Source organism: Lissotriton helveticus, chromosome 1_2, assembly GCF_964261635.1.
Source record: "Lissotriton helveticus chromosome 1_2, aLisHel1.1, whole genome shotgun sequence".
Taxonomy (NCBI): Eukaryota; Metazoa; Chordata; class Amphibia; order Caudata; family Salamandridae; genus Lissotriton; species Lissotriton helveticus.
In genome coordinates this window covers 375,627,188-375,648,140 of record NC_136058.1, presented here as the reverse complement: position 1 = coordinate 375,648,140, position 20,953 = coordinate 375,627,188, and the positions used below count along the sequence as shown (strand labels likewise).

General features: G+C 47.8%; 1 protein-coding gene across 4 annotated transcripts in view; it reads right to left on the bottom strand.

Moving 5' to 3' along the window:
* LOC144805937 (NACHT, LRR and PYD domains-containing protein 3-like) overlaps positions 1 to 20,953 on the bottom strand; it is a 509,894-nt gene that overhangs the window by 242,369 nt on the left and 246,572 nt on the right. For all 4 annotated transcript variants that reach the window (XM_078672409.1, XM_078672405.1, XM_078672421.1 and 1 more), the window contains one exon: positions 17,722 to 17,763. In XM_078672409.1, coding sequence (XP_078528535.1) covers positions 17,722 to 17,763 — 42 coding nt within the window. The remainder of the gene's footprint in view (positions 1 to 17,721; positions 17,764 to 20,953) is intronic.

The following is a 20,953-nucleotide window of genomic DNA, read 5'->3' as shown; positions in this document are numbered from 1 at the left end:
CGGCGCACCAACCATTTCTTTCAGTCCGGTCCACATAGCGGCCAAAAGGACATCCGATCAACAGCACGATCATGTATCTGCTTTTTCATTACCTAACAAACTCCCCCCCCAGCGCTGATACTTCCCACATTTTCCTTTATGCTATGTCCGGGCCCCCAGTATCCACCCCGGCAGGTCCACCTTAGTTCTCTACTAGAGCAGTCGTCCGATCGCGTCTAATACCAATCATTCCTCATCGACCCCTACGTGTCTCCCTACCACCGACTGCTTGTGAACTGGTGGGTTCCCCTGTCTCGGAAGCCCCCTTCGGTGTGTTAGCAGTGTCCCAGTATCTATCCCCCCCCCGACCCACCCCCCCTGCCGCCATAGATGTGGGTGGTATCTGTGGGTCCCAAAAATGGCGTCAATATGCCCATCGGGGTCAAGCTGTGGTCTTCCTAGCCTCATGGAACCTCCCCGTCCAGGCTCCCCTCCTCTTCCTCCCTGGTCAAGTAGTCGTTCAGGGCCTGCACAATCATCTCCCACGCTCTCGCAAGCTCTAAGCTCTTCTCATTACCGGTCCGCGTAGCCTGCCGCATTCTGATCACACTCTCACACTGGGACCATTTACGCAGCTCATTCGACCATCTCCGGACAGACGGGCCCTCCCTGGATTTCCAGTGCCAGGTAATCTCCCTCTGCGCCAGAATAAGTCCTAAGTCGATAAACTTGCTCGTGTTTTTGGTCTTCGCCGTGTGTGGGAACCACAGCAATATACATGCGGCCATGTCAAAGTCCACCTCCCTGTCCGTGACAGCATTCAAAAGCTCCCCCACCTCTGCCCAGTACGTCCCCAACCGCGGGCAACCCCACAGCATATGGTCTAACTCAACTGCAGGTACCAAGCATCTCGGACACGCTGCATCCTGCACCTGAAAGTGCCGTCTGATTTTCCCTGGCGTCAGGTATGCTCTATGTAATATGAAGAAATGGACCTGTTGGAAGCGAGCGTTCCTACAACCCTTCCATGTTCTCTTCCAAATGTGGCCCCACTCCGGGTCCGGTATGGGCTTACCTATGCTGTCCTCCCATTTCCCCTTCAGCTCGGCCAACGGTGCCAGACCCTCGTTCAGCATTCTCGAATGAAGACAGGTCACCGCCCTTACCGTACCCGCAGCCATCACAACGTACTGGCAGGCCATAGTCGTTTCTGGTTCGCCCAGTCCCCCCTGCCAGTGTTTTTGTATCGCCGTAGTCACAGCGGCATGCAAGAGGTAGCTCCCATCCGCAAGCCCAAAGTGGTCCTGCAACACCCAATAGGGTACTAGCACCCCGTCCGCATAAAGATCTCCCACCATCTGCAATCCCAGGTCCTCCCATTCCGCCAACGGAGACCAATCACCTCCATGAGGCAGTGCCGTCAGCATTCCCAGGGGGATCTCTGGAGCATATGGGCGAGCAGAACCCGCTCTCTTCAGGCTCCTAAGCCAGCACGACCTGAGGGTTTTCTCTTCAATCGTGAGATCGCCCAATCTCAGCTTTTGCTGCAGTACAATGTAGGACAGGATGTGCCGCTGAATCCCCTTCCCTCGTCCCTGGTTGGGGCCCCTGAACTCTCTCGCGACGTTCTGCGTCAAGATCTGGAGCTGGGCCGCTAGGTAGTACAACTCAAAATCGGGGACCGCCATCCCCCCCTCAAGCTTGGGCCTATGCAAAGTATGCAACGCCACTCTGCGTCTTCCGTGGCCCCAAAGGAAGGCAACTACCATCGAACGCAGCTCTCTAAAGATCCTCAGAGGGATCCATACCGGCAAGGTGCGGAAATAATAAAGAAACCGCGGCAGTGCCACCATTTTCAGCAGCGCTACCCTGCCCTGCACCGACAAGGGGAGAGAGGCCCAAAAAGTCATGCAGCCCCGCAGCCCCCATATGCAACGGCCTACGTTACCCTCCAACAGGTCAGCAGCCTCATGATAAACCCGGACCCCCAGGTTGGTGAAGCAGGAGCCCTCCCAGACCACATCCATTGTCAGAGGGGGGTACGACACGTTCCCCTTCAGCGGGAAAATGCAGGTTTTACTCCAGTTTACCCTAAGGCCCGACATCCTGCCAAACCGGGAGAGCATTTCCGTCGCCCCACTAAGGGCGCCTTCCGTGTCCTCCAAGTAGAGCAGCAGATCATCCGCATACAGCGAGATGTGATGGAGTCCCCCGTTGCTCCAGACTCCTGGATACAGTACTCCCGTTCGCGCCTGCGCCGCCAATGGTTCCATCGCCAAAGCAAACAGGAGGGGGGACAGCGAGCAGCCCTGTCTCGTCCCTCTACGCACCGGATAAGCAGGAGAAATTGCCTGTCCCAATCTGACCCTGGCCGTCGCCTCAGCATAGAGGACCCTCGTCCAGCGGCCAAAGCCACCCCCAATGCCAAACTTCTCCAGGACCTTATCAAGATATTGCCATTCCAGGCTATCAAAGGCTTTCTCTATATTCACTGATAACACTGCGGATCTACCGTCCAGGGCCTGGGCACCATCCAGTATACGAATCAGGCGGCGGATATTAAGGGACGTATTTCTTGTGGGGATAAACCCCGCTTGGTCCTCATGGACCAATGCGGTCATGTGTGGCAGCAACCTGGTCGCCAGAATACGGCTTAAGATCTTGTAATCGACTGTCAGCATAGATAGGGGCCTATATGAAGTCACTTCTGTGGCATCTTTCCCTGGCTTCAGCAACGGCACCACTAAGGCTTCCCTCATCGATTGGGGGAGACGTCCCAAGGTCTGGGCTTCGGAATACACCACCAAGAGTCTTGGAGCCAAAATATCTATGAATTTCGCATAAAATTCAACCAGCAGGCCGTCCACCCCCGGTGTCTTATTCCTAGCCATCTGTTTAATGGCCACCCGAATTTCCGATAGAGTTATCGGGCCGCCCAACCCCTTCGCAGTCTCATCATCTAATGTCGGGAGCTGAGCAGCATCCAGGTATTCATCTATCCTAACTCCTTCCCCGCCCAACTGGCTCTTATATAGAGTCGTATAGTAGGATTGGAAGCGATTCAAGACCGCAGACTGGGTATAAACCACTTCCCCGGTCCCCGTTTTAATGCTCATGATCGGGTTGCCTCTAGGTTCTGGGTTGGCGAGTTTGGCAAGTAGCGTGCCCACCTTATCTCTCTCCCCGTGCACCTTGATAAGGTACAACTTGTAATCATAGCAGCGCAGTCTTTCCGTTTCCCTTGCCACTACTTCTTTCGCCTCTAGTAGCCTGCCCTGTAGCTCCGGTCGTTCTGGCCTGCGCCGCTCTAGGTCCCTTAGCGCATTTTCTGCCTTCTCCAGATCCGCCACTACCGTCGTTCTGACATTCGCAAACCTGCCCATACACACTCCTCTCACCACCACCTTCATCGCATCCCATTCCACTACTCCCCACTGATTGATGCACCTGTTTCACCCGGACCATTTACTAGAGATAGGTCATCTGGCCCGACCAGAGAGCACCCCTAGTGAAAAGGACATATGCAATAATAACGAAGTGATCACTGTATCCTGTTAACAGAAACTTTAGCATGAAACAACCTGGAAAGAAAGGAATAGGAAAACGAAAATCAGTAGGCCACTGATGAACTTTTTATTAAATAACAAACAAAGAAACGATAACAATACGTAATGATAAAACCTATTATTGTCCTAGAAACAAGAAACGTTAGAAGTAAGCCCGTAATAAGAAACCTGAAAACAGTAAGAGAAACCAAGTGTGACATTGCAACGGCCACAAGGCAACGAGGCTTCATCGCCCCTCACTGCCCCAAAACGTGTCTGTCCCACCGCCTGCCACGCCCAAATAACGGCAAACTGGGAAAGATACAAGTCAGCAGACATCCGCCCCATTCTGGAAACTTCCAAAGTGCAACAGGTTTGCGGCTACGCCCAGCCGGAAGCAACACATATAAGGCGGGTCCTGCTGCCAACCGTCGGCAGAAGATCATCACGTAGGGTGTAGCCGGAGGAAAGGCCGAGGCCAATGGGACCCGGCCAGGGGGATTGCTACGACAACCCAGGAGAGTTGCAAGGGGGGGAATGTCCGTGTCCTCGACCCTCCCCTCTCTCTCCCAGCCCGGCCACCATCAACCAGAGGCCGAGGCCGAGGGGATCCGGCCGCGGTAACACTGGAGAGTTACAGGTTCGACCCCCCCCTCTCTCTCCCAGTCTGGACCAGCATCCATGAAGGGCCTGGGAGTGGAGAGGCCACTGCACGAAAGGCCCAGGAGAGGCGCCGCGCGCCACGCGCCAAGGTCTGTCCCACGGATGGACTAAGGGACCCGTTCCTGGGGCCGTGGCAAGGAGCGTCCGGCCACCATCAACCAGAGGCCCGCCCCAAAAGACGCACTGGACATTTCTTTTTTCTTCCATAATGGCTGCAACAACCCTGGGGGGGGGGGATGTCTTGCACATGCCTCCGACCCCCCCTCGTCCTCATCGCCTAGGTCCGCCCATAACAAATGTCAAGCGAAACGCCGTGGGGTGCACTGGGATGGAGAGACAGTGCGAACAGGCCTCTCCCGCCTCCCCAGGTGGAGGCTTCCCAGCTGCACCCTCAGCGCTCCAGGCGCCCGGAAAAGGGTTCTTCCACTGTGGCGATGCTGCAACGTCTCGCCCGGCAGGGTGGAGCCCGTCCGCTCATTTGACCCCGCGATCGCCGGTAGCTGCCGAACTCTCAAAATGGCGATCGACCTGGCAAGAGCGGGCCCAGCATGAAGAAATGGCCCGGTCACTGGTTGACTCCACCACCGTAGTCCTCCACGACCTTGAAGATTCTAGAGGAGCCGCGGGAGTCCCCGACCCCCGCAGACACCCCCGATGGGGAATGACTGCCATGATCGCCCGTGGAGCGACGAAACTGTAGCCGCGGGACGTCGGCGCTCCCATGCTGGCGCCAGCCTCAGTTTGAATGACTAGAATCCTGCAGACCACAGTTCGGATCAGTTCCGGGGAAAGCACAGTGTGACCCGGTAGGAAAAATTGTTGCACCCCCTCCCCTTTTTGACTGATGGTTCAAACCACCGATCCTTTCTTTTGCCCTTTTAACGGAACTTTGGACTGCCAAAGGAAGCTCTGGGCCAACCACGAATTAATAGAGATTTAGACTATGCCTGGTTCTGCCTGACTGCACCCAAAATGGCGCCGATGCAAATGAAACCCTCAACTCCTTATTGTACCCCGATTGCTCAGCCTCGGTGTCATAGGATATGTATGAAGTTTTTAAACATAGATTGATATAGGATGTGTACTGATTATGAGTTCGGACAATGGATTGATATAGGATGTATACTGTCAGCTCGGACAATGAATTGATATGAGATGGGTACTGATTAGGTGTTCGGACAATGAAGGACAATGAATTAGCATAAGATGGGTACCGATTGAACATTCGGACAATGAATTGTTGTTGAGTTTGGCGCATCATGATTATTGAAAGTTCGACATTTCGATGCTTATGATATTCGCTCACACTAAAGATTCAATATGATTTTTATTGCACTTGGCGCACTTTTTATGAAATTAACGACCACTGACTCCATTAAGTTTTCCACTAATAAAGTATTCCCATATCTACAGTTCCAGCCTGCTCCGTGGCCGGCCCACGGGGTTGTAGGCCCGTATTTGTGCACCGACATTCTCATTAAAGATTGTTTTTGAGAAAGCAAATATAGTTGTCCGCGTAAATTGATAAGTTTCGAATAAATGATCCGATATAACTTAAGTACAGGTGAAACGACTCAGCTTGATTAAAAAAAAAAGGGTTAAAAGGGTATAGTACGCAGAAATACTGCAAACATGAACGGTCCAGGTTTTTGTTGTATGTACTTTGCACATTTTTGTACAGCCAAAGGCAACCGCTAAAGATCCTGGTATTTAGCCTATACTTTATATGCTGCCTGTATAAGAAAAATCACACTAACGGTCCACCTGGGCTTGAACGCCCAGTTGGCAGTGACTGCATCCCGTGGAGATAGGCCGAGTACGCAGTAAGTAAAAGCCGTTCTGGGTTTATGCGCGCTAGTGTGTCTATCAATGTAGCCCCTGCCTCCCTTCTTTTTCCCTCTCTCTGCAGGTCACATCGGAATGTCGACTAATGTACGAAAATGGTGATCTAACGAACGACGAGACGGGAAAAAGGCGTCAATGTTTATCAACACTTCCTGATTTCCTTCGAATCGAACGTTAACAGACGTTATCTCTCCCACACTACCGGTCCCCCTGGGCTTAAACGCCGAGATGGTAGGGACTGCATCCCGTGGAGATAGGCCGAGACGTCACTCAGCAGAAAAAAAAGAAAAAAAAAAGTCTATAAACATACAATAAGTTAAAAGTCAATCATTCTTGTTTCCTTGTAGTACGCTCCCCAGTCCGCTTCCCGTTACGCGAACCGGGCGCACCCCACGAAAAAAAACGATTTTTTTTTTTTTTGCCCCGCGGGGCCCTTTTAAAGCCTCCACATCAAACCTAGGGGGTCAGGGAGGATCTACTATGCCCCCTTATGGTCATTTGCCCCTTCGCTTTGGCCTCCTCTTGTCTCTCGATCCTACCGAGAGACAAGATGGCGGCCGCTCCGTACTGTTTAGAATGTTTACAGACACCGGAGAGCCAATCAGCTTCGCAAAGCTCCGTAACGCGAAAAGTATGCGAAGCGGAGCGCTGCCCGGAGCGCTGTTACAGATATATATCTTTTTTTTAACGTTAATTTCTCAAAATCCACTGGAGCACATATATTGCGACCTAGCAAAGGCACATCGGGCTACCAGTCCCTACAATTTTGCCAAGTTTCGTGCAAATCCATTCAGCCGTTCGATTATTATTATTTTATTTTTTTTGCCCCGCGGGGCCCTTTTAAAACCTCCACATCAAACCTAGGGGGTCAGGGAGGATCTACTATGCCCCCTTATGGTCATTTGCCCCTTCGCTTTGGCCTCCTCTTGTCTCTCGATCCTACCGAGAGACAAGATGGCGGCCGCTACGGACTGTTTGGAATGTTTACAGACGCCGGAGAACCAATCAGCTTCGCTTCACAAAGCTCCGTAACGCGAAAAGTACGCGAAGCGGAGCGCTGCCCGGAGCGCTGTTACAGATATATATCTTTTTTTGAACATTAATTTCTCAAAATCCACTGGAGCACATATATTGAGACCTAGCAAAGGCACATCGGGCTACCAGTCCCTACAATTTTGCCAAGTTTCGTGCAAATCCATTCAGCCGTTCGGGCTAAAAGGGAGGCCAACCGCCCTATGGAAATTAACATTGGAAAAACGCGTTTTGGGACCCCCCTTTTTTCTCGGCCCCCCCTTGACGAACCCCCCCCCAAATTTCCAGGGGCTGCTCAGAAACAAAATGTGCCATTTTCCTGAAAATTTCAGCCAATTCCGTCCACAAACGCCAAAGTTATTAGACATAGAATTTTCAAAAATCCCATAGAGAAAAAATCCTAACTATATATACCTACTGGCGACCGCCAGTAGGTAATATATATATATACACACACACACACACACTTTGTCATAGTAGAGACAGTAATGCAATGGTGAGTGATTTTTTTGTTGGAGATAGTAATCCCTTTGCAGTGCAGGTTGAAACCAGCTGTATGAAGAGGCAGAGTGAAGCTATCTAGGGTTCTCTCTGTCTTGTCCCATTCACACTTCTCTGGTCTAAATAACCTTTGCATGGTCACTAGTTGAATGTCAAGAAATGTGCTCTGTTGTACAGAAGATTAAGTAACTAAAGTGCGTGGCTGCTTATTTTTATCAGACAGCTGCCGCTCCTGAGAATACCAGGAAGGCAGCCATAAAAACAATCTTCACAAAGAACAATACTTGGTCCACTAATCTGAAAATCACGGAGGAGACTCTGCAGCTCACAGTGGAGAATTGGGATCCAAATACCATCAACTAAACAGCCAATAAAACAGCGATAAAAAAGCAATTGAACCTCCGCTCTTGCTTAATGGACATGGACGCTCTACAAACGAGGGACCGACATGACTCTCTAATGATGCCTCAAATAAATCAGTAATGCAAACCACACCTTTACCAGGCATTGGGAAAACGCGGTCTAAATCAAATATTATGGCCAAGGCTAGTGCCACTTACAATCAGAGAACTGAACCCGGCTTGGAAAACAATTGAAACATAAAACATTGCAGACTCTGATTATAGGAGGGAACTGCTGGCTAATATAGTGTTATGTTGTCCGGCACTGCAGCTCGACCGTCGTACCCTCTTGAAGCCAGTCTTCCCACATCGTAGTACTCAATCGGTCAAAGGAGCTTAATAGCTCTTATTTACCCTGGCTGGAAACTGTGGCAGAGTTGGCCAAGTTTGAGAAATTTATACATCAAGCCTGTTTATTGCTAAAGGGCAAGTTGCAGTAAAAAACATAGCTCAACTGCCTGCCCCAGTCCCGCCTTTTAACAAAGTGCAGCCTAGTGCTTAATAAAAACAGCTTCATCTCACATCAGTAACTTGCACCTCTATAACACTGGAGAAAGTACTCAAATATCCTGTTATTTTGCTGCTAAGAAATATTTATGCCTGAAATATCTTGTTTGAATTATATTTTTTCTTCGCCATGAATTAATTTATTTTAAACTTACGTTTTTACACTGCCATACCTTTTTATTCTGAGCTCGCAACATTTTTTAATGGTTTTAATTAATCATACAATAAAATTTATCAATCAATGAAATCAATCAAAAAAAGTCCATATGATGCTTAATGTATCATTACATCAAAATAATCTTATGCATACATATTTATTGGCTGCAATTGATTCAGGGACTACTGGTAAAACTGGTTGCACAGAAACAGGGTTTAACTACCAGTGAAAAGAAAAAGACTGAACAGGTTTGAGCAATGGATGGCACATCTTTGACTTCAGGGACTATTACCCAATGTGCATTATCTGTTAGTTTGGATTGGCCCTAGGTTTGCAGTGAAACCACTTTGTTTGCTATCATGGATATCCGCAATTGTAGCTGATTTGGCGTTTCTATGGATAGTTAAGCATAACTCATAGAAGCAGTTAGGGTACTGTACATTTTACATCCTCTCAATGTCATCCTTCTGTTCTCCTTCATTTGTGGATGGGCGTTAAGAGCACGGAGCAGAGGGCGCTAGTCTACTCACAATGGCCGCAACTCACGTAGAGACCACATCAGATGTGTAAGTCCTTGTGTCACTGAATATCATAATTTCTTGGAAGTCTTCAGTAACTAGCAAACAGTGGCACTGACACAACACTGATAATATGATTTCTGGATAGAGCTAAACACCAGTGACAAAATACCTTGCAGTTGTATGCAAGCTAACTGATTAAGAAAACAAAACAAAAAAATATTTGAAACATATCTTGCCAATGGGTTTATATCAGTGAGCAACTGCTTTCCCTTTGTTCTTTGCACCAAAAAAAGAGAGCTCAAAGGACACTCATTGATTACAGAGCATTAAATAGGAAAACTGCCACGAACTGTTAACCCTGACATCCTTGGTGTGGTCTTTCCACAAACCTTTTGCCTTCTGAATTCTTTTTTTCCTTAACATTAGAACTTTGTGCACTTTACTACTGCTAATCAGTGCTACTGTATGTGTGCGCTCCCTAAAACACGGAACAATTGGCTTACACTTGTTTGGCACATTTAATGTACTAATATGTCCCTGGTATGTGGTATTGCATGTACACAGGGCCAGTAAATTAAAGGGTACTAGTGGATCTGAAGCACTCAGATAATTATGTGAAGATTGGACTCAAATCAATTGTAATTTACAATCCTCTTTAATGGTAAAGTCGAATTTTAACTTAAGTCACAATTCTAACCATTTGGTTCCTTCAACCACTGTTCTGCGTTACATGTCTGTGAATGGCGTAGCTACTGGGCTTTGTAAATTCCTCCCAGACAGAGAAACAAAAGGGGACTAGGTGTTGGCAAAATGGCTGAGGACAGAGCTGATCCCTGTCCCACATATACTTCAAAGAGATGACCCCAGCACACACACACAAAGGAACCTGGCACCAACTGTTTGTCACCCCAGACTTCATGGAACCTTGACAAGAAAAGGGAAAAACTTTCCAGAACCAGATGTGGGGGTAGTATAGGGTATGCCCCCCACCCCCATTGCAAAGGCTGGCACTAGGTATAAATATTGGATCCTCAGAAAAATGTTTCAGTACACTCCTGGACCTGAGCACAATACATAAGAAGGACTGCCTTGTTCCCAGAGTACTGATTTGCTGCTTGAGGAATGCCTAGTTCCCCAGAACACTGCCTTGCAGCTGCCAGATGACTGCTCTGCTATTTCAGAAGGAAGGGTAGACCTTCTCCTCTTTTCATTCGAGGCTAACCTGTTCGACTCAAAGGGTGAGTTGGCTGATCTCTGTTCTGAGCTAAAGGGACACAACAAGCAGCATAGGCCTCTCTGCAACTGCCCAGCCGACCTGCTGCAACTGGATCTGCATGGACTTGCAACTAGACCTTCCTGAACCCTTCTGGACTGTGCTAGAGTGACTCCCTGATCCCCAAGAGGTACCTCCCCAGGTCCTGGACCCTTGCCTGGCTTCAGAGTGCACACAGAGTTGTAAGCTCTTCGCAACCGTGTGCAGGCCCGTTTGCATTGAGACTCTGCTGCCTGCGACAACCGGCAAAGTGAGATCTACATTTCGCACTACAGCAATGGTAGCCATAGTGACTGCCAACATCATGCTCTAGCAATGACCTTCCTCGATGCACGACCGGATCTTCACGCTACAGCGATGACCATTTGCAGCACCAGGCCCCCACTTCACACTACAGTCACAACCATCCGCAACACTCTCCCTGCTCCTCATAGTATCCTCCACCCAGAATTAGACTCATTGCGGAGGACTTTGAGGAGGTAACTGTTTTCAGTGGGACTAATCTTGACCCTGTATCGGCCTGCGCTCCATCGCGGTCAACCTGAACTTGAGACTTCCCCCAGTCTAGCATGACCAGAGAGCTGTGAGTGGTGCTTTGTGCTTTTAGGCTAAAATCTTTCAACTGAATATCTACAATTCTACTGATTGAATTTTTGTCATTTTGGTAACATTTTATTTATGAAAATTACTCTGTCTCAAAATCTGCTAAGCAAAGTACAATCCAGTGGGATATGGTCCTCTTATGCAGGGCCTTGCCTTTTTTTGGCTCCAGCGAACCCCACAAGAAGCCGATTGTCCACATGATGTTATTTGGTACGGACAGAATGTAAAATCTCAGCGCTCTTTTGGGGTCCAAGCAATGGAGTCAATTCAATTCAAAAGACTTTATTCGGTTATATTTCATAAATAACCATAAAAGTACATCAAATCACATAGAAGAAAAAACAATACATCATCATAACTAATAATTTTAAAAAGAACAGTATACACAGTATCAACATAGGCCACGAGTTTAGTATAACAAGGATTCATATGATCATTTTCTTACGTAAATAAAAAGGGTCCAAGCAATGTTAGTTAATAGTTAATCCACATTTGTAAAGCGCACAATCACCCCTAAGGGTCTCTAGGCGCTGGGGGCCGTCAGGAAGATTAAGCAAGCTATTGCCCAGAGTCACATGGTGCTGGGCTAATCTGCCGCCGGTGCTGGGGATCGAACCGTGATCCCCAGATTCCGGAGTCAGTCGCCCTGGCCGCGGCGCCACACCTCTTCCTATGGAGTCATTCCTCCACCTTAGAGGGGTGAGGCAGAGCATACAAAGCCGGCAGAGTAATTGTTCAATCAAAACAAAACAAGTCACAACTTTCGGCAAGTAGAATGCTCGCATCCACAGAACCTGTTTATATGGAAAGAAAGTGAGTGGTGTATGGTGGATTAATACAGAGAGCTGCAGCTCACTCCACATGAATCACTGATGTTATAACGACGAGGAACACTGTCTTGAGGGTAAGAAGCTGAAAAGGACAAATGTGAATCAGCTCGAAGGGATTGCTCATCAATAATGTGAGGGCCAAGTTAAGATCCCACTGTGGCATGACAAAAGGAGAGGGAGTTAAAAAAGTGGTGTAGGCCTTTCAAAAACATATCACAACTAGCGATTGAATTAAAAAGGGCTGATCCAGAAACATAAAAAAGCCAAAAGGTACACTTCAACTGTGCCCAAAGCAAAGCCCCGAGCAAGAGACAAAACAAAAAACACAAAGTCTGATAACTTGGCATGGAAGGGGTCAATCTGGTGTGTGCTGCAGCAAACTACATATCTGTTGCAACAACAGGCGAATACAGTTTTTGTCGAGGACACCTGGCTGCCAAGATGACATCGACCACCTCTGGTGGAAGGTCAAGGCGTTCAGCTATCACCACTGAATCTCTATGCATGAAGGTGGAGAGTGTGAAGGTCCAGGGACAGAACCCTGTCCTGTTGCTGCAACAGCAGATCTTCCTGAAAGGGCAGCCTGATCGGATGCTCAAGCCTAGGAACTACGGATATCATACTCTCCACGCTTAATAAGATGACTTGGGCCCAGTCTGCCCTGATCTTCTTCAGAATGAGGGGCAGAAGAAGTATTGGCAGTAGTTCCACTCAAGGCAGAACGGGTTTCCTAGTGAGAAACACCTTGTCTGTCTTGGGGCCAAGGGCGTACCCGCCAATGGTATTCCAGATGGGGAGCCTCTTGGCTCCTTGGAGTCTATAGGTACCCCAGAGGGAGTTAAAAGGGATTCAAAGAGCATGACACCTACAGAACTATTGGATCTACCTCTGTGTCGCAGGCGGTCCTCGAAACTCAGATTATGCCAGGACTAGTACACAGAACTGACATTGCACGATCTTGGCGGTGAGGAATAGATTGAGCTAAGGTTTTCCTTATTCACGGAAGAGACGTTGCACCACCTCCAGGTATAACTACCACTTGTCATGTACTAAACATTGACAAATTAGATTGTCTGCCCTGGCATTCAAAGATCCTGCCAGGTGGTTCACCACCAGTAGGATTCCTTGGTGGTTCACCCATCTCCAGAGGTACAGTGGCTCCTAGCACAGGGCCCAGGACCCACTCCACACTGCTTGTTGCAATACTGAATGATTGTGGTGTTGTCCACAAGCACCTTCACAAGCCTTCCAATGATGGATAGAAGTAAGGCTTTCAATACCGAGCGGGTGGCCCTGTGCTCAAGGAGGTTAATATGGACCATGGACTCTGCCGGAGACCAGAGACTTCTGATCTCCATCTCTCCTAGGTGTCTGCCCCAGCCCGGAACTAAAGCATCAGGTCACCACTGTCAGCTTTGGATCGGGAGAGAGGGCTGCTACTGATCCAATCGAGGTCCAGCAACCACCACTGCAGATCTCTTGCAATCTCCTCTGAGATCTGGATGAGGGTATAGAGGTCCCTTTGATGTTGGGCTCACTAAGACTTCAGATCCCACAGCCAAGTCCTCAGATGCCACCAGGCATGCTTGACCAACAGAATGCAGTAGACCTTCAGACCCACCAAAGTCAACTTCACTGAAATCAGTAACAAAGGACGAAAAATTGGATTCTTAGCCTGAATGCCCTGAACTCTCCTTTCGGGGAGAAAGGAATGAAAACAAACTGTGTCCAGAATAGCTCAAATGAAGGGGAGAGTCTGAGAAGGACTCAGGTCTGACTTTGGCAAATTGATAGTGATACCCAAAGATTAAAGAAGGTTTATAACAGTCTAGAAGTGGTAGACAATTGCCTGGGGTGAGCACACCGTCAATTCCATGCGTTGAGGTAGGGGGAGACTAGGACCCCAAAATTCTGACGGTGTGCTGCTACCACGTCATTACTTTTGTGAACACCTGAGCAGGGCTTTTAAGACCAGAGGGGAGCACAGCAAATTGGACATGGTCCTGTATCGCCATGAGCCACAGGTAATGTAGATGGACTTGTATGATGGGTATATGGAAACAAGAATCATGCAGAGCTAACACCACCAACTAATCTCTAGGGCCGAGGGCAGACAAGACTTGGGACAGTGTGAGCATTTTTAATGTTTTCCTTCTGGAGAAAGGTGTTGAGAGGTCACAGGTCAAAAATTGGACAAAGGACTCCATTCTTCTTTGGCACTAGAAAGCAGCGTGGTTAACCACCATGACCTACTTCAGGCACAGGCACCTTCTTGATAGTCCCTTTGGCCAAAAGGGATTGCACTTTCTGCTGAAAGACAGACAAATGGGCATCGGTCAGCCGTTCTGGGGACGGTGGAAGGTGCTGCAAAGTAGCAACAAAAGGCAAGGTATACGCCTTTTGGACTATTGCAGGACCCACCTGTCTGATGTTATGGCCTGTCAAACCAGCAAGAATACTTGGATCTTACCTCCAACCAGGTGGTTGTGCCCTAATAAGTGCAAGCTAAAGAGGCTAGGCAAGTGAAGCTGTGGGCAGGAGGGTGGGGCAATGGGCTGGGTGACTCGCTGACCTTGACCATGGGGTCAGTGAGCACCACAGCGTTGAAACTGCTGGGCAACTTTTTGAGGTTGAACTGGCTGCAGGTATGGGGTACCTCTGCCAAAACCGTGAAAGGAGCACTAGGGTGATGAAGCTGGCAAGGCAGGACAATAAGCCCAGGGAGCGTGAAGTGGCCCTGCTCTTTTTGAACTCCTCTATAGAGGAATCTGCCTTAACCCCAAACACGCAAGTCCCATCAAAGGGCATGTCCATGAGAGCATTAGACATCCAATGAAAAACCAGTTGACTGCAGCCAGGTGTGGCCCCAAATTGAGATGTTGGTGTCAATGATCACCTAATGGAATCACTGGCTTCCAAGCCACAATGAATGTTTAACACGACTGTCCTGTATAGTTTGGATTAGGACAGTTCGGAGCTCTCCCAAAGAGTGCGAGTATAGCAGCCCAGCAAGACTCTGGCATTAACAGGCCTGAGGGCTAAACTGGTAGAAGAAAATACTCTCTTCTCAAAAGTCTCCACTCTTTTGGACTTCTAGAGGAGTGGCTGGACAAAGGGTTTGTCCAACTAGTAGATGTTTGTACTACTAGGCTCCCGGGCGAAGTGTGCTGAGACAAAAGTGCAGGGTCAACTGGAGTAAGGCGGTGATGTCACACAATTTGGCAATTTACTGGGGGTGTCAGAACATGGTTTTGCACAAGTTCCTGAAGAGTGTATCCTAAAGTACGTCATTAAAAAGGGAGAAGGGGCTCAGTGATGGTTTGCCCCTTCAGAATGACTTTGGTTTTGAACTCTTAGATGGGAAGCTGGATATCGAGATCTTTGGCCGCAAAATGCATGATCGCTGTGAAGGAAGAACTTTCTTCAGCGGCAGGACCTAGGGTGGTAGTAGACCAGAATTAGAGGAGGTGTTGACGACCTTGGAAATCATCATACCAATTCTATTCGTGTTAGGTGTGGCCGATTTCATAATCTGCGTCATAATGTTTGTCAGAATCAGTACCAAACAAGGAATGCAGTGTATGGGATCTTACTTGTGGAAGAGCTGTGGTGCAGCGGCCAGGGAGCCTGACTCCTGACTACGGGGTACACGGTTCGATCCCCTGTGCCGGCGACAGGGTAGCCCAGCACCATGTGACGCTGGGCAATAGCTTGCTTAATCTTCCCGACGGCCCCCAGCGCCGGGACACCACTTCGGAGGTAGCTGTGCACTTTACAAATACTGGTATTATTTCATTTACTTGTGGTGGCAGAAGTCAAGTAGTACAAGTTGCGGTTTGATCAAAACCGAGTCAGAAAGCTCAATGGACATCTCATCCTATGGTGCAGATGCAGTCCGCGTCGGTGTCAATGTTGCGGGAACTGGCATGGATCATGGAGCAGGAGGGAGAATTTAGACAGGAGCCGGGGGAGACCCAGATGTGTTTTTGGAGGGTGTCACTTGGGGCCGAGGGCGTACCCAACAATGGTATTCCAGATAGGGAGCCTCTTGCCTCCTTGGAGTCTATAGGTGCCCCAGAGGGAGTTAAAAGGGATTGACACCTACAGAACTATTGGATCTACCGCTGCGTTGGCGACGGTCCCAGAAACTCAGATTATGCCAGGACAAGTTGCAAGATTAGCCCCAAAGTTGACTAACTGAGGGAGCAAGATCAAGAGCAATAGCACTACCATCATGCCTACTCAGGATTTCAAGAATGGTGGGAAGGGGCCGAGTCCCCCTTTGATTTTTTGATTTTTTCTTCGACTCACCCAAAGATTTGCAGTACAACGATGATCATTCCACGTACTCTCTCTTTAATGTAGAAACGAGAGCGGTTGTGGGATGAGCCACCATATACCACTGTAAAATATCAACATCAACGGAAATGTTGCAGGTGTGGTTGGCGGCATCTTGAGGGTTGTGGAGAGCTGCTTAGTCCCCATTACTATGTCCTGGAACCTGGACTTTGAGTATAAGACATAGGACTTCAGTGAGTGGCAGTGTGCTCACGGAATACCTACGTGAGATCTAGTAGTATTCGTACACACGACCACATATTCCTAATATATAGGGGAGCAACAGATTATAAAGTCTTACATTAGGACTTAAGGATTGATCTGCAATGACCAGCTTTAATCGGTCTTCAGTGCATCTCATCATAATAAATAATAGGCAAACACTGCATATTCACTTAGAGGGATATAATATTTGTTGTTGTCCTGAATGTAGTTCTAGTCTGTCAATCCACCAAAACGTGATAACGCCTCCCCTTTTTTTGTTAAGCTTGAGAAACGATGAGTTACATGTTGAAAAATGCTTAGACATTATAAATTGTCTTTTTGATGCCTTCAAATTAACATATTTTTAAAGACAACTGTGTACGTCTTGTTTTGTTGTCTCTCTTGATATAGCGCACTTGTGATATTTGTGCAATACTTCTGATTATTGCATTTTTAAGATTGTTTTTAAACATATGAACTTTATGTTAGTGTACAATTGTTTTCTAAATGAATTTGATATTAAACTGATTTCCAATAATTGCCTTTTGAGTTCCTTTAAAGATTGGTGTTGAGGAGTGTTTCATTTTGAAAGTGGAGTGCGGTAGACTTGAATGTATTGATTTCTCCAAGAGATTTTTATTGTTGACATACTTAGTTGTACATGGAACCCTGTCTCTTGAAGTAGTGTGGCCTCTCTGTTTTTATTGAGATTAATTAATAATGTCCCGTTCTGGACACAGATCACCTCATTATTTCTCTGACCTGTTCTCAATTTTCTTAACAGGACTGATTGACCCCTACTGAGTAACCTACTGACTTACTAATTGCCTAAATTTGGCTTCTCACCCAAAGTGGGTTTTATGTGAAGGTGAACTCTGTAAACATAAGGAAGCAGTGTTGGTTCTGTTGAGAAAAAGAAACATACTAATGAAGGAGGCATCAGATGGCAATCCCGCCATGTCTGAGTGTTGGGAGTGTGTCCAAGCTTTGCCTGGGGACAACGGACACATGAATGCTCCAAAATGTCTTGCAGTGTGCAAATGGCACAAGAATAGTCCCCCTTCCTTCAGGAGGTGGGCATGGTCACTCAGCCACTTACCCGTTGTCCCTTCAGAAAAGGTTGCTGTAATCTCCCTGTCAGTGCCACAAAAACCTTCATGATGCCAGAACACATCAGTCAAACGTCCTTACCGGCCTGATCTGATGTAATTTCCTTTTGGCAATATAGTTTAGGAGTCAGAAGCAGCCAACGATAAGGACATGAAACACATAATTTAACAATTGAGATGATTTCCTTAAAGTATTACAAGAAAATACCATACCTTTGATGGATGCCTCGGAACATTTTCGCTTCCTTTTCAAATCTGAAGAAGAAAAATATGTAAAAATCAGAGGTACAAAAGTGCCTCAGAGTAACACACAACATATATCAAATGCAAACAAGTGTAATTTAGTACCATGCTATCAAAATTTGTCAAGTGTTTCCTAAAATATGTTTATATTATTGCAAAAATCCCTAGATGAACGCGTGCTGGAAGAAATGTGATCGCTGGGAAGGCTGTAGTGTCAAGTAAGATGTGAACCACAAGGAATAAATATATAAAAACAAAATAAATGTGAATATATACATATGCGTATAGGAGCAGGGAACCCTGGGTAGTTCCTTAGTGGAGAGCAGCTCCTTTATATGGAACACTCTACAACACCAGACACTCTGAATCCGCTTACCTCAAATGTCTGTTTTCTAGCAAGGGTTTTAAGCATAGGATTAGTGCTGTGCCATCCATGCTGAGCTACAAAGTTTTGCTATTGATACAGCTTAGTCTTTAAGCATGTGCCTATACTCTTCATGTGGGTAGCAGCAACACTGGCTAAATAAGTCTGCAAAGGTTGCCATATATTTTAGGCCTGCTGCTCGGGAAAAGGGTAGAGTAATACACTTCCATTTAGTTGTAACATTATAAGTCTGCTAACAAACTTTTGGTAGCAGGCTTTCTTTCCACCCCAGAGACATGCTACCTTTATTTCATGAGCAGCAGAGTGAATGATGTCTAATGGAGGGGTCTAGGAACAAGCAAAAATTGGGACTTTTTAGGTAGGGAAAGGAGTCCATTCCACAGAACAGGAAGGTGATTGGGTCAGTGAGGAATCTTTGGTTAGATAGAGTAATCCCAGAAAGAGCAATATGGAGGGTTAGTAAATTGTTCTCCTAACCGCAGATATCTTAACCCTATAAACAGATATAAAGTAGTACTATCCAAGGTGGGGGGTCTGTGGAATGGCTGAAACCTAAAATTCCAGTAAAATAGGCAAAGTGCTGCAAGGCTCCTCTCGTAGCGCTTTATGAACGTGTGACCTGATACCCATGTTGCAGCCTGACAGATGTCCAAGACAGGCACTCCATGTGCCAACAAAGTGGTACCAACCTTGTTGTTTGTGTGCTGTCCGAGGAGCCAACTCACCGCCTGTTCCCGAGTTGAGGGGAAAGACGCTGTAACTTGCCGGACCCGCTCCGCGGGTCCCGCTGCGCCAGGAGCACCCGAGGGAGTAGAGGAGAAGACCAATTGACCCCTCCCGCACCGGCAGGGCTGCGAGCAGCCTAGCAGGGACTCCGTTGACCAGGAGTCCCTGCGCGGATCACCTGTGGCCGCTCTCCCTGCCGGACACGCCCCCTGCCCTGTCAACATCTTACATAACTGGGCGGGGCCGCCGCTGCGCGGGAGCGCGCGGGAGCGACCGGGGCGAAGACCGGGCAAAGAGCGGGCCGTTTGAGGCCGTTCGAGTACGGCAGAGTCCGGCCTAGGCCCACCCCCCCTGGTCGATCGGAAGGCCATAAGGTAGGCGGCGGATTCCGCACTAAAATCTTCTGTTCCTTGGTGTTGCTAATACAGCCTGACATTATTGTAAAACTCTGCCATCTGTATCTACTGCAATGCCGCTACGGTCAGGCAAAGAACGATCTGTGCAAATCCACACTACCAAGGGAGTCGTATCCGGCCCCATTGATGCTTTTATTTCACGGGCTACTGGAATCCTGGAGAAGGAAATCGCCATGGTAGAGAAAAGACTCTCAATAGATCTCATCAGTGGCAAGCGATCGTCATTGGGGACCTTAGCTAATTCCATCTCTCCTGTGCCCTCTGCCCCACATGCTGCCTTTAACTGCGTCCATACTACCTCTACGGACGTAATCGTCCACCTAGAAAGCATAAGAGCGAGCCCATCAGCTGATATCCTGAAGGAAAAAAGGCACAGTATAGAAGCTTTCCAATGCAGCCAGGGGGATGATGATAATGACTCTTTGATTAGTGGGGGGCCTGATCCTAGTCAGCTTTCTGGATACCTCCCCCTTAACCATTCTAACAACTCTAATCCTGCTGAAACCTCCAACCACCCTGTACCAAATCCTGGTCCCAACATTAAAAAGAGAAAGTTGGACTCTAGATTGTCGGGGGAGAGAGATTTCAAAATTCCTAAAGTATATGAAGCCCAAGACGATAAGAGACAGGGGTCTGAGCTTCCCCCAGACCCTCTAATCCCCTCTCTATTTACCAATATGCTATGCCCTTCCCTCTCGGCCTTGGGCTCTTCAAGTACCTGCCCCATGTGCCTTAATAGTGACGAAGTCTTGTTAGCAAAAATGGAGGCCATGTTTAAAACTTTACTTCTACCTGTCCTGGAGCGGACAAGGCTCACGACCTCAAAAATTGATAGTATGGTGTTTTGATTAATTCAAACCATGCGATGCTACAAACATTAATTGGCACAAATCACATGGGTGCCAGCAAAACACTAACAGCTACTAAGGCCCCTGGTAACAACAATATGGCAAGAGGTAAACCACTTCCTAATAAAACCTCAGGGCCGAATACTACCTCGTTTAAAGGGGGTGAAAAATCTAACATTACACCTTCTAAACCAGGCACTAGCACCCTTGGTCCAGGTACCAAAGCCATATTCAAAAATAGTGGATAAACAAAATACTGGTGGGTGTCAAACTATGGGACCTCTCCCACAACCTACCCCAAACTCTGCCCCCCCTAGCACGCAAAGAGACCAACGCACTGCCCTCACCAACTATAGGGAGGGGGGACGCAAAAGACCAACTACTCCTTGTGTTGATTTACCACCTGAAGCTGCTCAACACACGATTGTCCTGACAGGTGTAGTACCGCTAAAACCAGGTACCAGGGAGTCTTATGGGGACCTTCGTAACAAAGTCATTTTCTGGCTAAATAAAAACCGCCCCCTACCTCCCTCCACTCCTACGGAGATATTATTCGTGAGGAGAGTAGATTGGGTGGGACATGGGACCAAAGACTTGGAGGGAGATTGTATTTTAATCTCGTTCAAAGATATGTGGGTGGTAGATGCCATCCGACGAGAACCGAGGTTTGCAAGACAGGGGGATGTACAAACCTTATCCTTATCGTATTTTTACCCACGTAGGCAAATACCACCCCAACCCTACCCCTTATTTCGCCAGGCCCCAGCCGTAAGACACCCTCTGGCATTAACCCCACTCGACTGTCAGCGTCCCTTTCTTTTTAATCA